Source organism: Vitis riparia, chromosome 5, assembly GCF_004353265.1.
Source record: "Vitis riparia cultivar Riparia Gloire de Montpellier isolate 1030 chromosome 5, EGFV_Vit.rip_1.0, whole genome shotgun sequence".
In the NCBI taxonomy this organism is placed as follows: domain Eukaryota; kingdom Viridiplantae; phylum Streptophyta; class Magnoliopsida; order Vitales; family Vitaceae; genus Vitis; species Vitis riparia.
In genome coordinates, this window is record NC_048435.1 from 14,953,073 (window position 1) to 14,974,760 (window position 21,688).

The window sequence follows — 21,688 nt, forward strand, 5'->3', positions numbered from 1 at the left end:
AAAATTATTAAAAGCATAAAAGGGAAAGTGTGCGGAAGGATAAGTGAAAAGGTGCTGCGGCACACAGGAAATGTCCCATAGGATGGCAAATTCCAATAGGAGAAAAGTGGGAAAAAAAGATTTCATAGGGATGGGTACTAGGTAATAGGTTAGATTTTAGTAATTGAATTGGACTATATAAAATATGTGAAGTGGAATCTGAAATGGTTATGGTTAAAGTGGTTGATATTTACCTCGGTTTTCCAACCAACTAACCCAATCACTCATATCATATTTTGGTGTACCCTGTAGCCCACTCTCTCATCTCTCTTCCTCCTTTTTATTAATATTCCACAAACTACCCCTGAATCTGACAAAAACACCCTCTCTCTCTCTCTCTCTCTCTCCCTCTCTCCCTCTCTCTCTCTCTACCTCTGGGCATGTGCCCATCAAAGCCAATCACAGGCACTAACTAAAAAAATAATCCAAAGAATTGGTATAAAAACGACCCCAGAATTAATAATTACAATTATTAAAATACAAACCAAGTAATAAGAAGACAAGAAAGCCCATCTTTACACGTCTTGCTCATATATACAAATCCCTTGCCCCCCCCTTTTTTTCTACCATGTGTCTGGGCACCCCCAACAAAATAACCCAATTCCATTCCTCTTGTCATACCATCTAGAAAATGACTCAATCCTTTTCACTTTCTCACTTTTTGAATTTTTCCCTTGAGATGTTTTCCATATTATAAATGTGCTACTGATTTTGACACAAACTTTTTGGATTAATAAAAAGTGAAAATTCAATTTCTGAGAGAAACCCAATGCTCTTGAGACCAACCCAAACAGGTCCCAACAATAATAACAGAAAAAAGAACCCACAATCAATCTCTCTCCCCCCACCCACCTGGTGACTACTTATTGATAAGTAAGTAGAAGAAGAAATAGTAAATTAATAAACCACTTTGTGTTAATGATTGATAATTTTCCATCATATGACAAAACAGTTGGTGTGCTTTGTGCCTTTAAGCCCACAACCATCTCTTGATTTTCTACGACACCCAACTTTTTTTTTTTTTTTTTTTTTGAAAAAATAATTTTTTTTTTTCTTTCTATGTTTCTCTGTCATATCAAAGGGCCTCTTCTTTCAACTTTCAAGGTTGGATGGGGGAGATAAAAATTTCAAAAGAGAAGGAGACAGTAGCTGGTTTGACGTTCAAGGCCCGGCATTACAACCCCTCACCGTCTATTACGGAGTTTTAGGCAGAGGTTTGATTTTTAATATTATTGTTTTTAAAAAGTAAGAGAAAAAAAGAAAGAAATAAAAAAGGTCAAAGAGACATCTCTCTTTCTTTTTATCTTTCTTTGCTTCCTCTCTACTTTCCTCATTTTCTCACACCTTCTCCTCCCTGCTTTTCTTTCTACTCACACACCCTTCTCCTTCCTTTTTCTTTTCTTTCTGAATTGAGTGACATAGAAGAACAATAGCACCATCATCATCATTTGCTTTTAACCTCAAACATCTTGTATTTTGCCCTTTTTCTTTCTAATTATAAACGACCGCAATCCTGCTTTCCAGAGCTTTCTCTTTTTGTGAGTGTTTTGGGTGGGTGTTTAAGATGGAAAAGGAGAGGTTGTTCATGAATGAAGGCAACTGCACCACTCCACCCAACTGGAATATAGGCATGGAAATTCAATCCAATGAGCTGAATTGCTCCTCACAAGCGGTTCAAAATTGTTTCCTGAATCCCAATTGGGACCACTCAATGGATCAGAGCGATCCCTTTGAGTCGGCCTTGAGCTCCATTGTGTCTTCTCCGGTTGGGTCCAGTGCGGGAGGCATGCCAGGGGATAGCATTGCCATCAGAGAATTGATTGGAAGACTGGGGAGCATATGCAATTCCGGGGAGATTTCGCCTCAGTCTTACATTGGAGGAGGCGGCCACGGCAACACCAACAACAGTAACAACACTTCTTGCTATAACACGCCATTGAATTCTCCTCCCAAGCTCAATCTCTCCATCATGGATCATCAGCAACATCAGATCAGGACCAATTTCCCCAATAATCATTTACCAACACATCCAAGTCTGGCACCCTTTCCAGCTGATCCCGGATTCGCCGAGAGGGCTGCGAGATTTTCCTGCTTTGGCACTGGGAATTTCTCAGGCCTAAGTGCCCAATTCGGCCTCAATGATACTGAATTGCCATATAGATCATCCACTGGTAAGCTCTCCAGAGTCTCCAGTAACCAGTCCTTCAAGGCTGCTGGATCTCAATTGGGTGCTCAAGAATTCAAGGACAGGTCGCCGCCCCAGGATGGAGTTTCAGCTTCTGATAAGAAATTGGGTAAAATTTCAAGGTCTTCTACCCCAGATAATGCAGAATTGGGAGATTCCCGCGAGGAATCTTCGGTTTCTGAGCAGATCCCAGGTGGGGAAACCAGCCTAAAAGGCCAGAATGATGCCAATGGAAGAAAAAGAAAATCGATTCCCAGAGGCAAAGCCAAGGAAGTCCCTTCCTCCCCCTCTGCCAAAGATGCGAAGGTAAAAATGAGTTTCTACCAAACCCCTCAAACTTTGATTTCTAAATTCTGTTGAGAATTCCCATGGAAAACCAAACAAACACTGCATTTCAGGTTGCCTCAGACAAGGATGAATCGAATGCCAAGAGAAGCAAACCAGATGAAGGTAGTGGGAGCGAAAAGGATGCTGCCAAAGCGAAGGCAGAAGCAAATGGGAGTACCAAATCTGCAGGGGATGGGAATCAAAAACAGAGCAAGGATAATCCTAAGCCGCCGGAGGCTCCAAAGGACTACATCCATGTTAGAGCCAGAAGGGGTCAAGCTACTGATAGCCATAGTCTTGCTGAAAGAGTATGAACTAAAAGAAATCATCAGGAATTTATTTCAGTATCACCATTCTATTTTGCAATTGATGTCCTGTTTGTTACTTGGGCAGGTCCGAAGAGAGAAAATCAGTGAGAGAATGAAGTTCCTTCAAGATCTTGTACCGGGCTGCAATAAGGTGCTTACTCCATGCTGCTGCACCGGCAGCTTTTAAGCAATTATTTTATTTTTATTGGAAAGATCCATTTTCAAGGCACGAGTCAGCACTGAATTGGGCTTGAATTTTCATTTCAGGTGACTGGGAAAGCAGTTATGCTGGACGAAATTATAAACTATGTGCAATCCTTGCAGCGTCAGGTTGAGGTAAATTCAAATTAGCCTCAATCCACCATTGTTGTATCTTGATTGCAGACTCACCCTCATCACTCTTTCTGCTTTTTTTGTTGCAGTTTCTCTCTATGAAGTTGGCAACTGTGAATCCAAGGATGGATTTCAACATGGAAGCTCTTCTCTCCAAGGAAGTAAGTTGGTCAAATTTTCTTGTAGAGTCTTATGTTTGCAAGAAACCATATGAATTGTGGGATAAGATTGTTGTATCTCCTGCGAATTTCAGATCTTTCAATCGCGGGGATCATTGCCACAAGCCATGTACCCATTGGATTCCTCAGCTCTAGCATTTCCCTATGGATACCAGCCCCAGCAAGGACCATCTCTACAGAATGGGATTCCTAATGGAACAGAGACCCCCTTCTCGGTGAACCCTTTAAATTCTGCGATACGACGCACCTCAAGCATGCTGCCTTCCATTGATGGGTTTGGTGAAGCTGCCTCTCAGGTAATGATGTAAATTCGATCAAGTTGCAGGCGCTTCCAATGGTCTCTCCTGCATAAGCATGGCATAACACTGCACGTGAATTTACTTGCAGGTTTCTACGTTTTGGGAGGACGAACTCCATAGCGTTGTTCAGATGGGAATAGGCCAGAATCAGCCCCAGGGCTTTCCTGGTAAGAAAAACAAGAGACTACCAAGATAAAATATGGTGTTTGTGGAGAGTGAACTGGAATTCTAAGCAGACATTTTGGTTGATGCAGGGTCAATGGGTGCAGCCCAGATGAAAATTGAGTTATGATCAGCATTAGCCACAGTGTTGAGTTGGGTTGAGGCCTCAAGTTAGGGAGGCCTCTGTACATACAAGGGAGGGGTGCTGCTGGTTCCAACAGATGTCCAGTTCTGAGAAAGAGGACATTTTTCTCTAAAATTTGATATTTTTCTCTTTTTGCCCTATCATTTCTGCAACTGATTCTTTTGGGACACGATCCATTGTGAAATCAATCCTAGAACTAATTGCAACTGTGGTGCCAAGTTTCAATAGAAGACCACAATGTAAGATGTAGCATGGTAAGGGAGTAGTATTAATTGAAGGTTTGTTTCCAAACCTTGTTTGTTGTAATATTACCTTACCATTGAAACATTTTTATCATATTAATTCATTGAATATGATGATTACAGCTGTTAAATTTTTTGTTCTCCCAGAGAAAGCAGCAGAAGCCAAAAGAAAGAAAGAAAGAAAGAAAGAAAAAGATGTGGAAAATCTTATTTTAAGTTATAACAGCCAATTGCAAGCTCAACAGCAAAAAAAGTAGCTTTCCATCCAATAATGATAGTGATATACAAATATTGCTATCATATTTAGCTGGAAAAATTTGACCAAAGGGCCCACAATGGAATCAAGGGAAATAATGTAATGTTAAGTGGCGTAAGTCGTGGAGAGAAAGCTGTGCTTTATTTGTAACCAGCTGTGTTAGTAGGGACAAAATTGGTGGGTTAAGTCCAAGTGGTGATCAGGAATGATTGTGTTTTGAGCTGGAACCCAAATATCAATTTTGATCTACAGTTAGGACTTAGCACCATAGCATTGAGCAAGGCAGAGAATATATAAAAAAAAAAGCCTGGGTTGGCCATGGTGAACCTCTGACTTGTAGATACCCTGCTGCAATTGGCACCAAAGCCTGTCAGGAAAATCCAGTTTCCAAACACCCACACCTTTTTCTGCTCGAAGCCCATCATAATCCCATCTCTAGATTCAATAAATAAATAAATTGAATGCAAGTCTGAGATCATTAACAGTGGGGATTGGTCTGAATTCTGGAACCTGTCTGTCCCCTTTCAAAACTGTACAAAAAATAAAAAAGGGATAAGGTTCCTGATTCAGAGTGTACTATGTATGCTTCACAAAATATCTTTACATCTTTTGCTCACTAGAAAAATAAGGCTTAATTTTTCTGAACTTAATCTATTTTGTAAAATATTGGAGCAAATTTGCAATGGGAAAGCAAAATGAAAGAAAGAGTTGACGGTAAAAAGCAGTTGAAGCTGTAGTTTTTGGTTGTGCTATGTGCTTTTCCTCCTAATCTTTGAGATGGTGACATCCGATCTAATTATGCAGTAGAGCAGATTGAAATAATCACCCAGAATTTACAAGATTTGTATTTTGATTTGATGTGATTTGCATCTGACAGTTTGTTAAATATTTTCAATGCAATAAACACCCAGACCTAATGAAAAAGCAATGGCTGCTTACTGCATTGCGTTGAAAGCGGTGGCCACGCGCCAAAACTAATAAATGTAGAGAGAGGGAGAGAGAGAGAGAGAGAGAGTGGAGTAGAGGGGCAAATGGGGTCGTATAGTTAGGAGAGATTGATGGAATGTGTTGGTTTGGGGAGAGGGTTATAATTAATGATGATTAGAGGGGTCCATTTTACCAGCCTGTCACTGTTTCTTTCATTACACCTTCCTTACCTTTATGTCTCTTTCTTTCTCCTCTAAACTAGCTTCCTCTGCTTTTACTTGGGTTGGTATCAAACACAAGCCTGTGTCAACAACTATCATTTTGTTTCACCAACCAACCCTTTTCTTTTAACTACGTATAATTATTCAACTCTCTCTGTTTGGGAGCCACAAGTCAAATGAATTCTTTGGTTTTGGTAATCATAGCATGGGTTGGGCTTTCTTTTCCTGTGTCCCAAACAGCCTCTATAGGTTGAGTAAAAGATTTTTCCTATTCCACTCTGTCTAAAATGGATGGTGTAATGTAGATGTCACTTTCACTCTCAGGCCCATATCTCTCCATCCTGCATGTTCTCTTTCTGATGGTTCCCAGTAGGGTGATGAATGGCTGGGGGGACTTATGAGCCAAATGGGTTTGTTTTTTTTTTTTTTTTTTCTTTTCTTTTCTTTTGTGTGTGTGTAGGAAGTGAAATGGGGTTCTTCCTCTGGAGGAGAAAAATGGTCCACAGGTAGGGATAGATACATGTCAGAGAGGACAAGGCCACAAGCTTCTTGTTTTATGGTCTCCAAAGACAATTATAAAACCACTCCTATATCAGGAGGCTGCCAAAGTGAGTACTTGTGGACTGTCTGCTTTTGCCTCCTATACAACACAAAAGGGCAAGGGCCATATACTTGTATCATCCACTTGAAAGATTGCCCCCTATCCTATTGACATCCAAACCAAACAAATAAATGATCTAAGTTTACAAACATCATTATTTCTTCTCAACACATTCATACACGGCTCCACACTCCCTCTCTTCATCTGGGCTCCACACTATCCCCTCAAACAATCTTCTCACTTCCCCCTTCACCACCACATTTTGGATGGAATACTGAACATACGGATAACATAATAAATACAATCTAGGGTGGCCCCTCCGGATGGAACAGAAATTTTGGGAACCCAAGCCCAAAAGAATTCAAACCACACAAACCCGAAAACACCAACATCTAGTTTGATGCTTGCAACAAGTAGGATTGAATAAAAGAATTAGAATCATCAATTCAACTCTCATGAATTTGAATACAAAGCACAACTAGAGAGAACCAATACGTTGGTCCTCACAATTGGTGAGAACTACTGGTACTAACCAGCAAAAACTGATACACAAATGGAAATTGTTATACATACACTATGTTTGCCACTGTTTCTTTCTATATGTTGCATCTGTCGTACCCTGAGAACCATGAAGATGGTTCTGCGAGTTTTGACAACTCGCTGTCTTCACCATTATAGAATGGCTCAAACTCCTCTCTCCATTGCTGATCACATGCTGTATGGGATTCCCCTGCATCATATTTAGCCATTTCAGAATCATCATAAGTCGGTGTACTAGCCTTTTTAGGTAAACGAGATTCTGCAAGGAACTGATTCAGCGTGCTGATCTCCTTTTCATGTTTTTTCTTCAATTTCTCTATCTGTTTGTAAGCCTTCTCAGTTTCTTGTTCTGCTTCCATGGCTTGCTTCTGCAAATTAAAGAAAAAATATATAGAAATACCGAGCACTGAAATCACCATATTTCCCAAATACACTGAAAGCAAACTCACTAGTTTGATAGGATTTAATTTCACACAATCTACCATGTTATCTAAAGTCCATTGAAATATCAATTTAAAAAGCTTGTCTAATTTGGGATTGTGAAGTTCTCTAGCAACGTAAAGCATTAAAAGTAAAATGCTAAGTTGTCCTGTATACATGTTTGAGTGTAAGGGTCTCATTATCTTCAAATAACAACTTACCACTGCAAGATATGGAAATCACAATAGAAATTGTAAAATGTTATAAACTGACTCAGAGAATCCATAATCAGGGGAAAGACCATGTATAAGCAAATTGTAAAATGAACAATAGCTGAAACGTATCATGTAGCAGAACACTTATTATTAACTCTATGCTCCAGTAACTTTTATTTTTTTGATGAGAGACAACAATGCAATATATTAAGGTAAGTAAGAATAAGTACAGTAGAAGGATGAGGAGTCCTCCGAAAAACCTACACAAAAAGTATGCTCCCATAACTTTACCCCCTTCTTGTAAGATGAAATTTTAAACAACTAAATTCGTGGGTGCACTTGTAGAAGCACAAGCAAGAACATACATTACACAATCAAAGAAGAATGAGTACTTGATAAGGCTAGTATAAATAGTAATTAAAAGCCAAACTTTGGAGTTAAATGATAGAAAAATAAATATTAAAAGTGCACAGTGACAAAATACCAACTCTGAATAACCAATATAAAAACTCACCTGAGCAGTAGCAACAGCTTCTTCTGCTTCTTTAAGTCGCACAAGTAATTCCCCAGCAGCCTGTACAGCTTCAGCAGTATCTCTCAGTTGAGCCTGAAGGCCTCTATTTTCATCCCTAAGATACCGTCTCTCTTTCTCTCTTTCCACTTTCAGTGCTGAAATTTCTGCAGCGAGGGCATTTATGAACTTAGATTCAGCACCCTTGACTCCTGCTTTAGCAGCTGCTTTCTTGACGTCATCTATTCCTTCCTGAATCTTCCTATGCCTTGCAAGCAATGCCATATGTCTCTCCTCAAGTTCTGCATACTGTTCAAGCATACGTGCATGGCCCTCCATGGCCAGCTGCATTGCTTCCTTGAGCTCTTCTGCACATTTCTTCTCAGAGTCCAGTTCTACCTTCTGCTTTTCAGCAAGAGATCGGCTAGCTTCAAGTTCATCTCTCAGTTCTTCAGAGAGAGAAATCCACTTGCTCTCTGTCTCAGTCCAACGTAATCTCTCCTGCTCAAGTTTCTCCTCAGCACTTTCCCCAGTTGACTCCGAAATTGTGAACAAAGGTGGAGTTAAACTGGGTTGACATGAATAGGTCAACTGTAGAAGAGGACTTCGTTTTCGGGGAGGCATGGGTGAGGAATCAATATAATATTGTAGGTGGCTTCTCAAATCTTGAATTTCTTCCAACAACACATCCCTCTCACCCATATCAAAGAAGTTCCGGTACCGTTCTAGCTCGTCTTGAACTCGCTTTAACTCAAGTTTTGTCCTTAAAACTTCAGGATGGTTCTCATATTTCTCCTTCAGAAGCTGTTATTCCAGGTTGCCATTGCACAGATTTAGACAAAGGAAATACTATGGAATGAACACCTAATAATTTTCAGTCAAACTCAAAAATCAATAGCATACCTTATGCTCATGTGTGAGGGATACTAATTCTTCCTCAATGAACTCTTCAGTTGGTAAAACACCATCCATAAGGCTCTCAAGACGAATAATTTTATCCTCTCGTGTTTGGCCAATTATGGAGTTGCATTCTCTCTCATGCTTGTATTGCTGAATCTGTAAATGGTGAAAAAGAAGAGGGGAAAAGGAAGTCAGAAGGACAAGCAAAAATTTGTATGACTATGGTCAGCTATGGTTTAGACTAGAAAGAAACCAATACCAAACGATTAAGTTGCATTATTTCAGAAGTTTGCTTTGTGCAGAACTCTTCCAGTGCCATTTCTCTCCTAATGGCTCCAGCCAAGACTTTTTCCACTGCCTGTGAGGTAAATTATAAATTCATGAATTTCACATATGAACATGTGAAAAAAAGAAAAAAAATTGCAGGCAGGAAACGTCAGAGTTTAGACATACTTTAGGAACTTGCTTCTTTGATTTGTCAGCAGATTGTGACCCATCAACAGGTACTAACTGTAGGTTTGAACTTTCAAAGGCCTCTTTAAGCTCTACCTGAGGGTTTGTACTCTTGCAATTACTACATAAAACTGCTTCTGTTTCTTCTTCTGGAGCCTCATTTTCTTGAGGAAGAGTTTGCACGCCCACATCAACTTTATCAACTGGCAAAATAGGCTTAGTATCTGCAGGTTTAAAGGAAAACCTGAATGATGAACGCCTCAAAGCTGAACTCTGGCGATGAACATCAATAATTTCAAGGCCACGATGGAGACTAGCCGCCAAATGTTCTGTAGATGCAAGAAATTTCTTATTTGATTGAGAAGAAAGTGGATTCACCGAGCTGTTCTTCATGGACTTTGCAAACGATGTATGTGATGGCTCTGGATCTAGCTTACTTTCATCCCTGAGATCCATCTGGGATGCAGTTAACATTGATGAAGTCCTAAGACTTTTCCTGCTATTGTTACTGACTCTAGGTGAAACACTGAGAGTTGGAGACTTGAGAAGTGGGGATATATTACATGGAACTATGCTGAGGTTAGAAGGTGGAATCCCATCCATTAAACCATTTGGAGAGTCATTTGAAGCCTCTACTTCTGAAATTCCCAGAGAAACAGCACCAACAGATTCAGAGAATTGGCATGTTGGACTATTTTCCACCACCTTGCTTAGGGGTTCCTCATTTGGCAAGTTGCAGACGGGGGAGTCAAGAGGCTTTTTCTCCTCAGTGAACTGCTCAGAGGGGTTCTCATTGGGCATACTAACAATTAAATGGATCTGACTTTCATCCTCATTTATCTCTGACTGATTATGAGGGCTTAGCAAATCAGTCTGGGAGCTGTTCTGGGTGTTTTTAACTTGTTCTCCACAATCAACAATCATCGTTTCATGCTTTTCTACTTGTTCAGATATTTCTTCCTCCATATTAACATCTGTATCCTCAGATGCTTCTTCTTTAATACATTCATTTTGGGGCATGTTTGATTGAGGCTCCCCAATAATTCCTTCTTCAGAGGCCATAAATCGTGAGTCTGACTGAACATTTTCTATTTTACCCGCATCAATTTTGCTGTTTTCTTCTCCATTTACTGATTGCAAACCCACTTGAACCCATAGCTTCTCAACTGCTTCCTCATCAATTTCCATCTCCTCATCACCGTCATCATCTACATGAGGTAATGTTGTTGGACGATTGAGGCTAAATTTCAGGAGATTTAAGCTCCTACGAGCATTCCACCCTGTTGAATAACTTCCATTTGAGTCAGTTGGCTGGTTGCCATTTGCCTTCATTCGAAGTAGTTCATCCTGTCAAATAACCACATATATTATTATTTTCATAGGTTTGATGTAGTTAGTGGGACACAATATGATAAATTAACTAGCATGGACGATCAAGAAACAAATAATGCAAAATGAATATGCCTTTAGCTGTCGTATCACTCCTCGCAAAAAATTCACATCATCCTGCATAACTTCATTGACAACTGCCTTGTTCTTGATTGCCTTTGCACGCTGTGCAAATCTCAGTGTACTGAGAGTTTCACTCTTACAGCTGCATTATTAGCTTGTATTAGGTTCGACATCAAAGTTAGTGAGAAAAAGAAGGCATTCTTAAGGAAAGAAGGGTTTAGAATATCACCTTTGCACTGGAGAAATAGCACAGACCATTGCTAGCTTAGCATTTCCACCGAGAGATTCCTGCAATAAGAATGTCAATCTGGAGTCTCTGTAGGGAATATGCCTTTGCTTTCCTGTTTGGGAAACTTCTGCAAGAATGTTTATCAAGTTCCTGTTGTTCAAACAGTCAATGGAAATTAGCAGATTAATTATTCTGACATACTCATAGATATACTCATATTTGCACTTTCTAGAAGAGTCTTTTAATGGCAATTGGCACATCAAGTTAATAATAAAGATTTAACACTAGTTCAAAATTCATGAGAAAAATAACATAGAAATTTCAAAGCAAAAATCTAAATAGTACCAACTAAATGCATATAAGCATTATCTTAAATATTAATGAGGCTTGGTCCCTGTTATGCATGTGTACATTCACAAAATATTTAGAAAAATTAAATTATCAAAGAATTGAGTCTCAAATGATGAGGTTAGATAGGTTCAGGAACACATTGCAATAGAGGGAGAGATTGAGGAACATAATTATTAGAGTTAATTATTTTTGAAAGACACTATCATTGAGGAGAGAGAGAGAATATCCACACTCTAATATATGGTACGGATAGGTTTCTCCATAATGACCTCTTCTTGTACACCACAAATTCCAACAATTTTACCAATTAAAATTCATAATAAATTTCCAGGAAATGAATGAGGCTTATTACACATAACTTGTTTTATCATTTTCAAGAATTCTCCTAATTGAATTGTGTAACTAAAAACATACCCTAGGGGTTGGTCAATTGATTATTAACTTATCATGATCATATTCAACAATTCTCCTAATTGAACTGGGTAACTAAAAACATACCCTAGGAGTTGGTCAATTGACTATTAACTTATCATGGTCATATATACCCACACTTTTACAAAGGACATATCAATATATGAGATATATAAAAAGTTAGTCTTTTTTTATTTCAGAAAATCTCTTCCATTGACCAACTCCAATAAATCAAATAATTTTTTTATATCTCCCACATATAATAAACCCCAATCAATTGGCCACAAAAAAAAAAAAAAAAAATCCAAGAAGTTGCCTTCAATTTGCCCTGTATTTCAAGAAAACAAAAGAGGCATGCTACTATAAAATTTTTACTAATAGTGGGACCAGGCCTCTGAGTTAGTCAATTATTAACTCCCCTGGGCAAAACCCACACACTTCCTATAAAAGTATCAAAGAATGACAGAACTTAAAAACTTGTTTCATATAGTTTTCTCATCATATCCAGTCAGAAGCACTATAAAATTATTTAACCATCAAAATTAAAATTTTCATCAACCCAGATACTTAACTTGATTGCTACAGCTAACAGCTAGAACTAAGCACCTATAAGAGGTATATAATAATAATAATAATTAAAAAAAAAACTAACTATTTCCTATGGGTTCCACGGTTTTCTATTCAAATTTTCATGAATCTGATCCCAGCTAATCAACACATGAACCACATGATGGTTTTTCATGATTTCTTCATCAATGGTTTCATAATACAACATATCACCAACCAAGATGCTAGAGTTTGTTTGACAGAATAACTCAAACTAAGCATCCAATAGAGGCCAAAAACCAATTATTTCCTATGATTTCAACAAATGGGGCTTTCTTAGATTTCTACACCATTTTATCCCAGCTAACCAACATTTGAGCCAGCCTATGATGGGTTGAAAGATTTATTAATTTCTGAAAAAATTAGAAACAGAAATAGGAGTTGGTTCTTATAATTGTCCTTGATAGTTTCCTCAACATTGTTCAGTGGTTTCCTTATGTTTCACAAAGTGTGATGCCTATATCCTGAACAATTATAATGAGCAGTAAAAAGAGGTCTGGCTATGCAATATGTATTTGATATTCACAGGCTATATTGGCATTTGCTCTCTCCAATACTCAAATCATAATTACAGCGCATTGGATCTAAACAAAACTATCATCTCCTTTCATTTTGGTTTTTGCTTTTATTTTATCTTATTGTTCCATTTTTTTCTGTAAAGGTGCAAGTATGAAAAAACACCACATGGAAAATGGAGAACTATTACTACTATGTCCCTGTGGAAACATGCTTTTTCTTAGTAGTTTATGCAAAATGTAATATATGGATGTTATTATCAGGGCCCTCCTCTGTTTTGCACAGTTAATTGTTTATAATTTTCTTCCTTTTCTTTACTTTTTAATAAGCAGGTTTTTTTTCCTTTTCTTTTCTTTTGTGTTCCCATGTCTGCCTCAGCTTGACACTTTTGTGGTGAATTGACACTTACTAATTTAACAAGAGCCATCATCAGCAATAATACAGAGGAAAGATATATTGGTGTTATTATCAGGTCCCTCCTCTGTTTTACACAGTTAATTGTTTAAATTTTTCTTCCTTTTCTTTACTTTTTAATAAGCAGGGTGTTTTTTTTTCCCTTTCTTTTGCATTTCCATGTCTGCCACAGCTTGACACTTTTGTGGTGAATTGACATTTGCTAATTTAACAAGAGCCATCATCAGCAATAATACAGAAGGAAAGAAATCTCTTGCATCAATCAAATCAAGTGCACTTATATGTTCAAGGGCAGGATAATACAATTTAAAGCTACAGCAGACAGCATTAAATTGAGAACATAACATGATTTCCAGAGTACTGTGAAAAGTCTGTGTATGCTGCATTGAAGTCAAATATTGAACCAATTGGTTTAAATTAATTACAGGAGATCAAAGAATTGATGCTTAACAAAAAGTCCAAACTAATAACGAAGTTGTGAAAGGATGAATTTGGGTCCAGAATGCAGTTGCATTGAAGTTTTGGGTTAATTAATTAATCACAGGAAATCAAAGCACAGATGCTCGGAATCTAAGATAGAATTCAACCTGAATATGAATTTTTAACAAAAAATGAAAATTCATACCCAAGTTGTGAAAGTGATCGATTGATATTTCCTGCTTCCTTCAGGCGATCTCCTGCTGCGCCTGTTAGCTTCTGTCTTTCAGACCCAGCCAGATCAACAAGATTTATTCTACTTGTTTTAAAGCTGCTTATGCCATCTGATGTGCTCTATGTAAAAATAAAAAATAAAAATGGAACAAAAATAAAAAATTTTACTCTTAGAATTTCTATTGCATAAAAAATGTGTGAAACCAAAATGGAAACTGCTGCAACCATCTTAGAATTCAAGTGAGAGCAAGATCCACAAAAATTTAAGCTATCTTAGTTGGTAAGAACACAACTGTCTCTTCCTCGGGAGAAAAAGAAAAGACTAAAACTAATACCTTGCAACGGGATTCAACAACGCAAGTAAAAACACTATGCGAACGGGAACTCTCTGCATTAATGCTTGTTGCACCCGTCCTCCTATTTGACAATCCCTGCATTATTTATCCAGTCATTATAAGTGAGATGTTTGAGAAATTCCCTTTTTAAAATAAGATAAAAAGTTTGTGCAATTATCCATTCTAAAACACATGCATATTGATTGTGAATTCTTAGTACAAATATAAAAATAAATAAATAAATAAAGATAGCATATTTTTAGATAATTGCATGCTGAAATTATCTATTATCATTTCAAAATAATGTTAAAGATCAGGAAGTACCAATTGAAATATATGACACTAGAAAGGTTTAGAAAATATTGTATATGTGAGGTAAATCTGGTATTTCTTTTTGTGCCAAGGGTTTGTATGCAACAGAAGTTTCAAGCTAGATCTGTAAACATATTACTGAGACATTTCCCTATAGAAGTTCCATTGGAATAAAAGCCACAAATGGCAGACCATGATGCGCATTTGAATTATATTATAAAAGCATCATAATAGTGAATTATTCATGCAAACCTTGATCAGCAGCTGAGTCACATCTTTCATTGTACAAACACATTCCTCTGTCAGATTTTCAACATAGACACCAGATTTAACATCTTCTCTTATCTGGAAGAAATTCCCAATAAAAAAAAAAAGATTAAAAGAAATGTAAAAGGGCCAGGCCACTTATGGCATTGGGTTATAATACAATACAAATACAATAGAACCCTTCTACCTGGAGGTTTTTCTGACTAGGATCCAAGAGATCAGTGATTTGTTCATTATAAATCTGTAGATACAAATGGTCAGACATTAAATGGTGAGAGCCAGTTCAAAGTTCAACAAGTCAAGGACAAGAACTAGTTCCAATTACAAAATTACTCAACCTCAAGAAATGAACAGCGACATTGATACTTCAGCTGTTTGTCAGCATGCTTAATTTGCTCCTGTGATGAAATGTTATAATACATGTTATATGAGCTCAATATTCATATAAACTTCCACTAGTTTGACACAAATAGAATTGAAAATCACCTCATTTATGCGTGCAAAAAGTCGCTCAAATACACGAGGTGTTAGGCCTTGTTTGTTGTTCGAAAGGTTTTCATCCAACAAGGCATTGGCTGGACCCCACATGGTATATGTCTTCCCACTCCCAGTCTAATCAAATTAAGTTTAGAACACAAAGAAATCTAATATCAGTATTGTCTCCAGAAATGGTATGAAAACTGAAACGAATGAAAGACGAATAGGAAGATACCTGTCCGTATGCAAATACTGAACTGTTGAACCCAGATAGACAGTTTTCCACTAGAGGAGACCCTACTAGCTGGAAAATATCTAACTGCACGATGAAGTGGAAAGTTTGAGCATATCACATTAATAATCATTTATTCATGAAAAGCACAAATAATTGCACTTCATTAGAACTTGCCTGTGTAGATTCTGCATCAGCAACAGAATCAAATGTGAAGGTCTGTCCAAGGATAGACAAAGAATCACCGGACATTTTCTGAGCTATCACTTCGCCTTCTTCCTCATCCTTGTTTGGTGGCCGCATTCGCACTATTACCTAATGAGTGAACATAAAGAATGCCAATAATCAAAGGACTATAATTGTACTCCATTTGGAACCCAAGAAAATGTGCAAATCAAATAAATTAAGAGTTGTGTTTTTCTCGCTTGGGAACTATTTGGCTTAGGTGAGATCAGTCTCTAACTTCTAGGGACCTAAGATAAACAAAAATTTGTTTATCTTAAAAAGGAAGAGAAAGAAAAGGAAATTTAAGTTATAAAAAAAAAAGGATTTTGAGCAAGGCAACCGAATGGTATAGTTAAGGTGGGGTTTCCAATAATCAAAGGACTATAATTGTACTCCATTTGGAACCCAAGAAAATGTGCAAATCAAATAAATTAAGATTTGTGTTTTTCTCGCTTGGGAACTATTTGGCTTAGGTGAGATCAGTCTCTAACTTCTAGGGACCTAAGATAAACAAAAATTTGTTTATCTTAAAAAGGAAGAGAAAGAAAAGGAAATTTAAGTTATAAAAAAAAAGGATTTTGAGCAAGGCAACCGAATGGTATAGTTAAGGTGGGGTTTCCCCTCAGAAATCAAATAAAAATATTGAAAAGTTCGAAACAATCTTTTCTTTCCTTTTCTTCATTGCCCTCAGTTCTCTCAGTATCCAAACAAATCGTGAAGGAAAGTAACAGAATAAGTATTTTAGGCAACAAAAATGAGTGCCATTTCATGTTCTTGGAATCCAAACAACAACAAAAATGAAATAGAAAACCTAATTTTCCTCCCCTTTCGCATAATTTTGCTGAACAGCCAAAGACGGGCAAAGTAAATTTTAAAGAAAAAATGGAAATGGGGGTTTCAGAGAACTTAGAAAACTAAATCACCAAAAGAAAGAAAGAAAGAAAGAAACAGAAAACGTTACTGAAACTAAAAATTTTCCTTTGAATTGATTCGGTTTTGTCCGCATCCAAACAGAGGATAAAGAAAAAAAAAATGAAAAATTTACCCTGACACCGGAATCAGAGGCCCCAGGAACGGCGTTCTCGGGGACGGTGTCCATGCTGAGCTTCCTTTTGAGAGGGTTAGAATTTGAAGAGGGAGGCCGCGGCGGCAAAGGGCTTCTGATCTTTCCGGAGGGGGGCAGGGATTTTGCAGCGAGGGAAGGGGAAGAATGATCGGCCATTGTATTCAGATCTGAGGGCGGAGCGTTCTCTTTGGACCATTTTTGCTTCCGAGAAGCCGATCTCTGTTTGACAGAATTAGGGTTTGGGGATGATGCTGAGGAAGATGATGATTGGGAGTCTGTCTCCCTCAAGATCGTGTTTCTTGGTTGCATGAAGTGCTTCATTCTTCCTCTACAGAAGCACAGAGAAACAGTAGAGGAGAGAGAGTAAGTGTGTATGTGTGTGTGGAAGACAAGAGAGCGATAGAGAAGGAAGAAAGAGAAGGAGAGAGAAGGAGGAGGAAAGAGAAATGTAGCCGTTAGAGCCGAAGAGAGGGGGAGAATTTGAATTGGATTATCAGAAGTTCACAACGTCATAATTCACATGTGTGGGATGCGCCCTACTTATTTTATTTGAATTTGTGTGTGTGGATCTGGGAAGAGCGTTTCTATCCCAGAGGAGGCGGGTCCCAGCACTAACCATCCGACGGTGCAGATCGCATTTCTGCTTCACTCTATACGATCTATATCCCCCATCCATATGTGGCCTTCTTATGGAAAGAGGCCTAATCCAGGCCCATTTTGATTCGATAAGAGGAAAATGTTAAGATGCCCCATATACATAATTTCATATCTTCTCAAAGCAAAAAAAAAAAAAAAAAAAAAAACTTTGAAGTATTCCACATTTCATTTTAGCTTGAAGTTGTACATAATTATATCTTTTACTTTAACTAGAAACTATATGATAATTATTTTACATTTTTTTGGTAATTAGAATATTTTATTTTATAGTTAATAGCTAGATGTTACACACAAAAAAAATATTGTCAAGAACTGTTGTTTAAAAACTATTTTTTCAAAACTACTGTAAGTAACGTTCTCTATTTATAAACATTTTTCAGAATTGTTTTAAAAAATATTCTTTGCTTGGGAACATTATTAAAAACGTTTCTGTTTATTTTGTTTTTATGTGTAGTTTCTAGTTATGAACTATAAAATAAAATATTTTGAAAAAAAATAGTTTTTGAGAACAAGAGGATTTTGGGGATATGTCTCAAGATTGTGTCTTACCTCTTAAGAGATATATCAGTTTATAGGATATTCAAGAGAATTTCGAGGTTATTGCTTTATAGTCCGAATGATCAAAAGGTGTTTGTTGGTGGATGAAGACTATATGATAAGTAATAAAACAAAAAGCGATATATGTTGGGACGTCATTTGTTTTGGCCTTGGTGCCTAGGCTGAAGAGCCTGCGCGGCGCGCCCAGAGTGGCCTCCCTAGGATTCGAACTCGGGACTAAAACAAAAAGCGATATATGTTGGGACGTCATTTGTTTATTTGGCCCTGGGGCCTAGGCTGAAGAGCCTGCGCGGCGCGCCCAGAGTGGCCTCCCCAGGATTCGAACTAGGCTCTGCCTGGGTTAAGGTCCCGAGTTAGAATCCTGGGGAGGCCACTTTGGGCGCGCCGCGCAGGCTCTTCAGCCTAGGCCCCAGGGCCAAATAAACAAATGACGTCCCAACATATATAGATTAGAATATATTAGAAGATAGTCTCACTTTTGCACAAGATATTATGGATCCACAATATAAGCACATGTCATATTCAATACTTCTAGTATACAAGTGTTTCATCTTAATGGGATGTTAGTATCCCATGGATTTTGATGAGCAATGACCAAGGTTTTGATACTCATTTTTGGCAAAAAGACCTTGTGTGTATAAGAAGACAGTGAAACATGGTGATGTTCAAAGATCTTGTATGAAGATAACATTCTAAGCTTCTGCAATGGCTAACTTTATGTATACGATGCTACGTGCTAAACTGGATATTTCTTTTGTTGTAGGGATAGTGAATAGAGATATCAGTTCAATTTATGATCATATTATCACATATTTGAAATCAATTAATCAACTATTGATTTAAAAAAAATATCAAATAAAATGGATTATCAAATATCTGAAAACAATTAATCAACTATGAATTTTAAAAAAGTAATAAATAACATGGATTATCTAATATCTCAAAACAACTAACCAACTATTGATTTTAATAAATAAATAAATAAATAAATAACTTGTATAATCAAATATCTCAAAACAACTAATCAACTATTGATTTCAAAAAAATAATAAATAACATATAATTAACCATCTATTGATTTTTTTTAAATAACAAATAACATAAATTATCAAATATCTCAAAACAACTAATCAACTATTGATTTAAAAAATAGTAATAAATAACATGGATTATCAAAAGAAATAAACAACAAGAAAAATCAAGATGAAATTAAAAGAAAACTAAATATCTAAATCTTACCTTCAATCCCCTTCCAAATGCCTTGAATCTCCTTCTAAGTCTTCCTCAAACTTGAACTTTTCCTTAAGACTTTCACCAAGAGTCTCTCCCTCTAAAACATCTCTTATTTTTTCATTTCCAATTCTCTTCCTTTCTTCTTCCTCTATGTGAGTGTCACCTTTTCCTCCTTTCAAAGTAAATCTCTTTGTAGTCGGCTTTCTCAATCTTTAATAGTCCATCTTTCCTAAAATTCTATTGCTTTTTTAAAATCTAAATCTCAATTTTCCAAAATAATGCCATGAATCATCCTTTCAAAATAAATCTCTTTGTGGCTGGCTCTTTCAATCTCCATTAGTCCATTATTCCTAAAATTCTATTGCTTTCTTAAATTCTAAATATCAATATTCCAAAATAATGTCGTGAATCCTTCTTTCAAAATAAATCTCTTTTCTTGTCCAAAAGTCACCATATGGCTAATTAATACCTTCAAATGAAACCCACTCATTTTTATTTATTTTTTAAATCAAACTTAATCTCCAAGCAAAATCCAAACCAGGTGACATGCAATGTTGTCCTAAAATGCACCTAAAAGGATTCTTAATATGTAACTAGATAAAATATCTAAACAGGAACTAGATGAGCTAAGTTAGAGTGTCCCTAAATGCAATGAACTAATGTGCAACTAAAATGAATAAATCTAAAGTGCACCTTAATTAAAGTGAGCGAAGCATGTGTCCAAATGAACTATCCTAAAGTGCATCTAAACTAGAGTGAAATAGAAAATTCCTAAAATGCAACTAAGTAAATTAAATTAAGTGAGCTATACTAAAGTGCAACTCAATGAGCTGAAAATGAGCTAAGGTGCCACATGAGCTGAACTTGAGCTAAAGTGTGACTAGTTGAGCTAATGTGAGCTGAAACTAAGCTAAGGTGTTGTCAAGGAAGTTGAACTTGAACTAAAATGAATCTAAGTGAGTTAATGTGAGTTGAACATGAGCTTAAATGTAAATAAGAGAGATAAACCTAAACTAAAATTAAGTAAACTAGACCTAAAAAAGTATCTAACCCTAAAAATGCATCTAAGTGATCTAAACCTCAAAAAAAGTAATCTAAAGGATTGAAACCCTAAAAAAGGTAGCTAGGTGACCTAAACCAAGTTGCGACTAAGGTCATAGCTGGGATCCATGAAAATCCCTTGACAATGAAGCTTCAAAGGTGGCTTTAAAAAATGAGTACCAAAATGAGTGACAATGAACCACTAAGGAATGACTATAAGGTAATAAGAAGTGAAGGAAAGCATAGAGAATAGAATGTGCTACTAGGATAAAATGAAGGGTTTACAAATATACCCCTTTTCGGGAAAGATCATGAATGTAAGGAATATGAGTGGAAACACAAATAATGAGTGAAATGAAGTGAACTATACCAAAGAACTAAGAAGGACCATAAATTTTGTCATAGCACATGATGCAATAAGCTTCGAGACAGACTAAACAAATGGAAAGAAGTACTTTGGAAAGGGGGATATAAGAAAGCCCATGCGATGAAATAACATAAATAATGAATATGATGAAATGATAAGAATAAGGAGTGGAAAACTATCATCTTTGAACACTAGGAAACTATGACTCTAAAAATGAAACTAATGGCTCAAAATACCTGAACTATGGCTTCGAACACTTAAATTGAAAAGGTGGCTTTAAACGCCTAAAATTGCGACTTTGAACACCTAAACTATGAAAGTGGCTATGAACGCCAAAACTATGACTCTGAACACCTAAATTGAAAAAAATGGTTCTAAATGCCTAAAAATACAACTTTGAATGCCTAAACTATGAAAATGTCTCTAAACACCAAAACCATAGCTTTGAACACTTAAACTAAAAAAAAAAGCTTTGAACGCCCAAAACTACAACTTTAAACACCTAAAATTGCGACTTTGAACACCTAAACTATGAAAATGGCTTTGAATGCCAAAACTACCACCCTAAACACCCAATGCCACGACTCTGAATGCCTAAACTAAAAAAGGTGGCTCTAAACACTTCAAATTACAACTTTGAATGCCTAAATTATTAAAGTGGTTTTAAACACCTAAATTGAAAAAGATGGCTCTGAATGCCAAAATTAAAACTCTAAATGCCTAATGGCATAACTTTGAATGCTTAAACTTAAAAAAAAAATTAAAAAAAAAAAACCCAACTCTAAACACCTAAAACTATAGCTCTAAACTCCTAAACTAAGAAAATGACTCTAAATGTTAAAACTAAGAAAATGTCTTTGAACGCTAAAACTATGAAAATGGCTTTGAACACCAATACTAAGAAAAGAGCTTTGAATGCTAAAATTAAGAAAATGACTCTAAATGCCAACCCTAAGGAAACGACTCTGAACACCAAAACTATAACTTTGAACACCTAAATATCACACACCATGAAATGGTGAAGA

At 36.8% G+C, this 21,688-nt stretch overlaps 2 protein-coding genes across 2 annotated transcripts; one reads left to right on the forward strand and one right to left on the reverse strand.

The window, feature by feature from the left end:
- Window positions 1-1,358: 1,358 nt before the first annotated feature.
- On the forward strand, window positions 1,359-4,350 carry LOC117915090 (transcription factor bHLH77-like). Its single transcript, XM_034830656.1, has 8 exons — window positions 1,359-2,530; window positions 2,623-2,859; window positions 2,945-3,010; window positions 3,127-3,195; window positions 3,282-3,353; window positions 3,446-3,667; window positions 3,759-3,837; window positions 3,925-4,350. The coding sequence occupies exons 1-8, from the start codon at window positions 1,604-1,606 to the stop codon at window positions 3,960-3,962; spliced, it is 1,710 nt and encodes a 569-aa protein (XP_034686547.1). The 5' UTR covers window positions 1,359-1,603; the 3' UTR covers window positions 3,963-4,350.
- Window positions 4,351-6,617: 2,267 nt separating this feature from the next.
- On the reverse strand, window positions 6,618-17,303 carry LOC117914775 (kinesin-like protein KIN-12B). Its single transcript, XM_034830238.1, has 16 exons — window positions 16,787-17,303; window positions 15,694-15,831; window positions 15,520-15,603; window positions 15,294-15,419; window positions 15,146-15,205; window positions 14,995-15,048; window positions 14,793-14,885; window positions 14,229-14,324; window positions 13,868-14,013; window positions 10,945-11,094; window positions 10,728-10,857; window positions 9,264-10,610; window positions 9,070-9,168; window positions 8,814-8,966; window positions 7,914-8,714; window positions 6,618-7,132 (listed from the first exon to the last, which is right to left on the reverse strand). The coding sequence occupies exons 1-16, from the start codon at window positions 17,126-17,128 to the stop codon at window positions 6,821-6,823; spliced, it is 4,131 nt and encodes a 1,376-aa protein (XP_034686129.1). The 5' UTR covers window positions 17,129-17,303; the 3' UTR covers window positions 6,618-6,820.
- Window positions 17,304-21,688: the final 4,385 nt, after the last annotated feature.

Excerpts from the sequence above, each read along its gene's own strand:
- LOC117915090 (XM_034830656.1), top strand. The coding sequence starts at position 1,604 with ATGGAAAAGGAGAGGTTGTTCATGAATGAAGGCAACTGCACCACTCCA. Across the intron at positions 3,196-3,281 it reads CCTTGCAGCGTCAGGTTGAG|TTTCTCTCTATGAAGTTGGC; the intron begins GTAAATTCAAAT and ends TTTTTGTTGCAG. Across the intron at positions 3,668-3,758 it reads TTGGTGAAGCTGCCTCTCAG|GTTTCTACGTTTTGGGAGGA; the intron begins GTAATGATGTAA and ends ATTTACTTGCAG.
- LOC117914775 (XM_034830238.1), bottom strand. The coding sequence starts at position 17,128 with ATGAAGCACTTCATGCAACCAAGAAACACGATCTTGAGGGAGACAGAC. Across the intron at positions 11,095-13,867 it reads CGATCACTTTCACAACTTGG|GAACTTGATAAACATTCTTG; the intron begins GTATGAATTTTC and ends TTTGAACAACAG. Across the intron at positions 7,133-7,913 it reads AAGCTGTTGCTACTGCTCAG|AAGCAAGCCATGGAAGCAGA; the intron begins GTGAGTTTTTAT and ends TTTAATTTGCAG.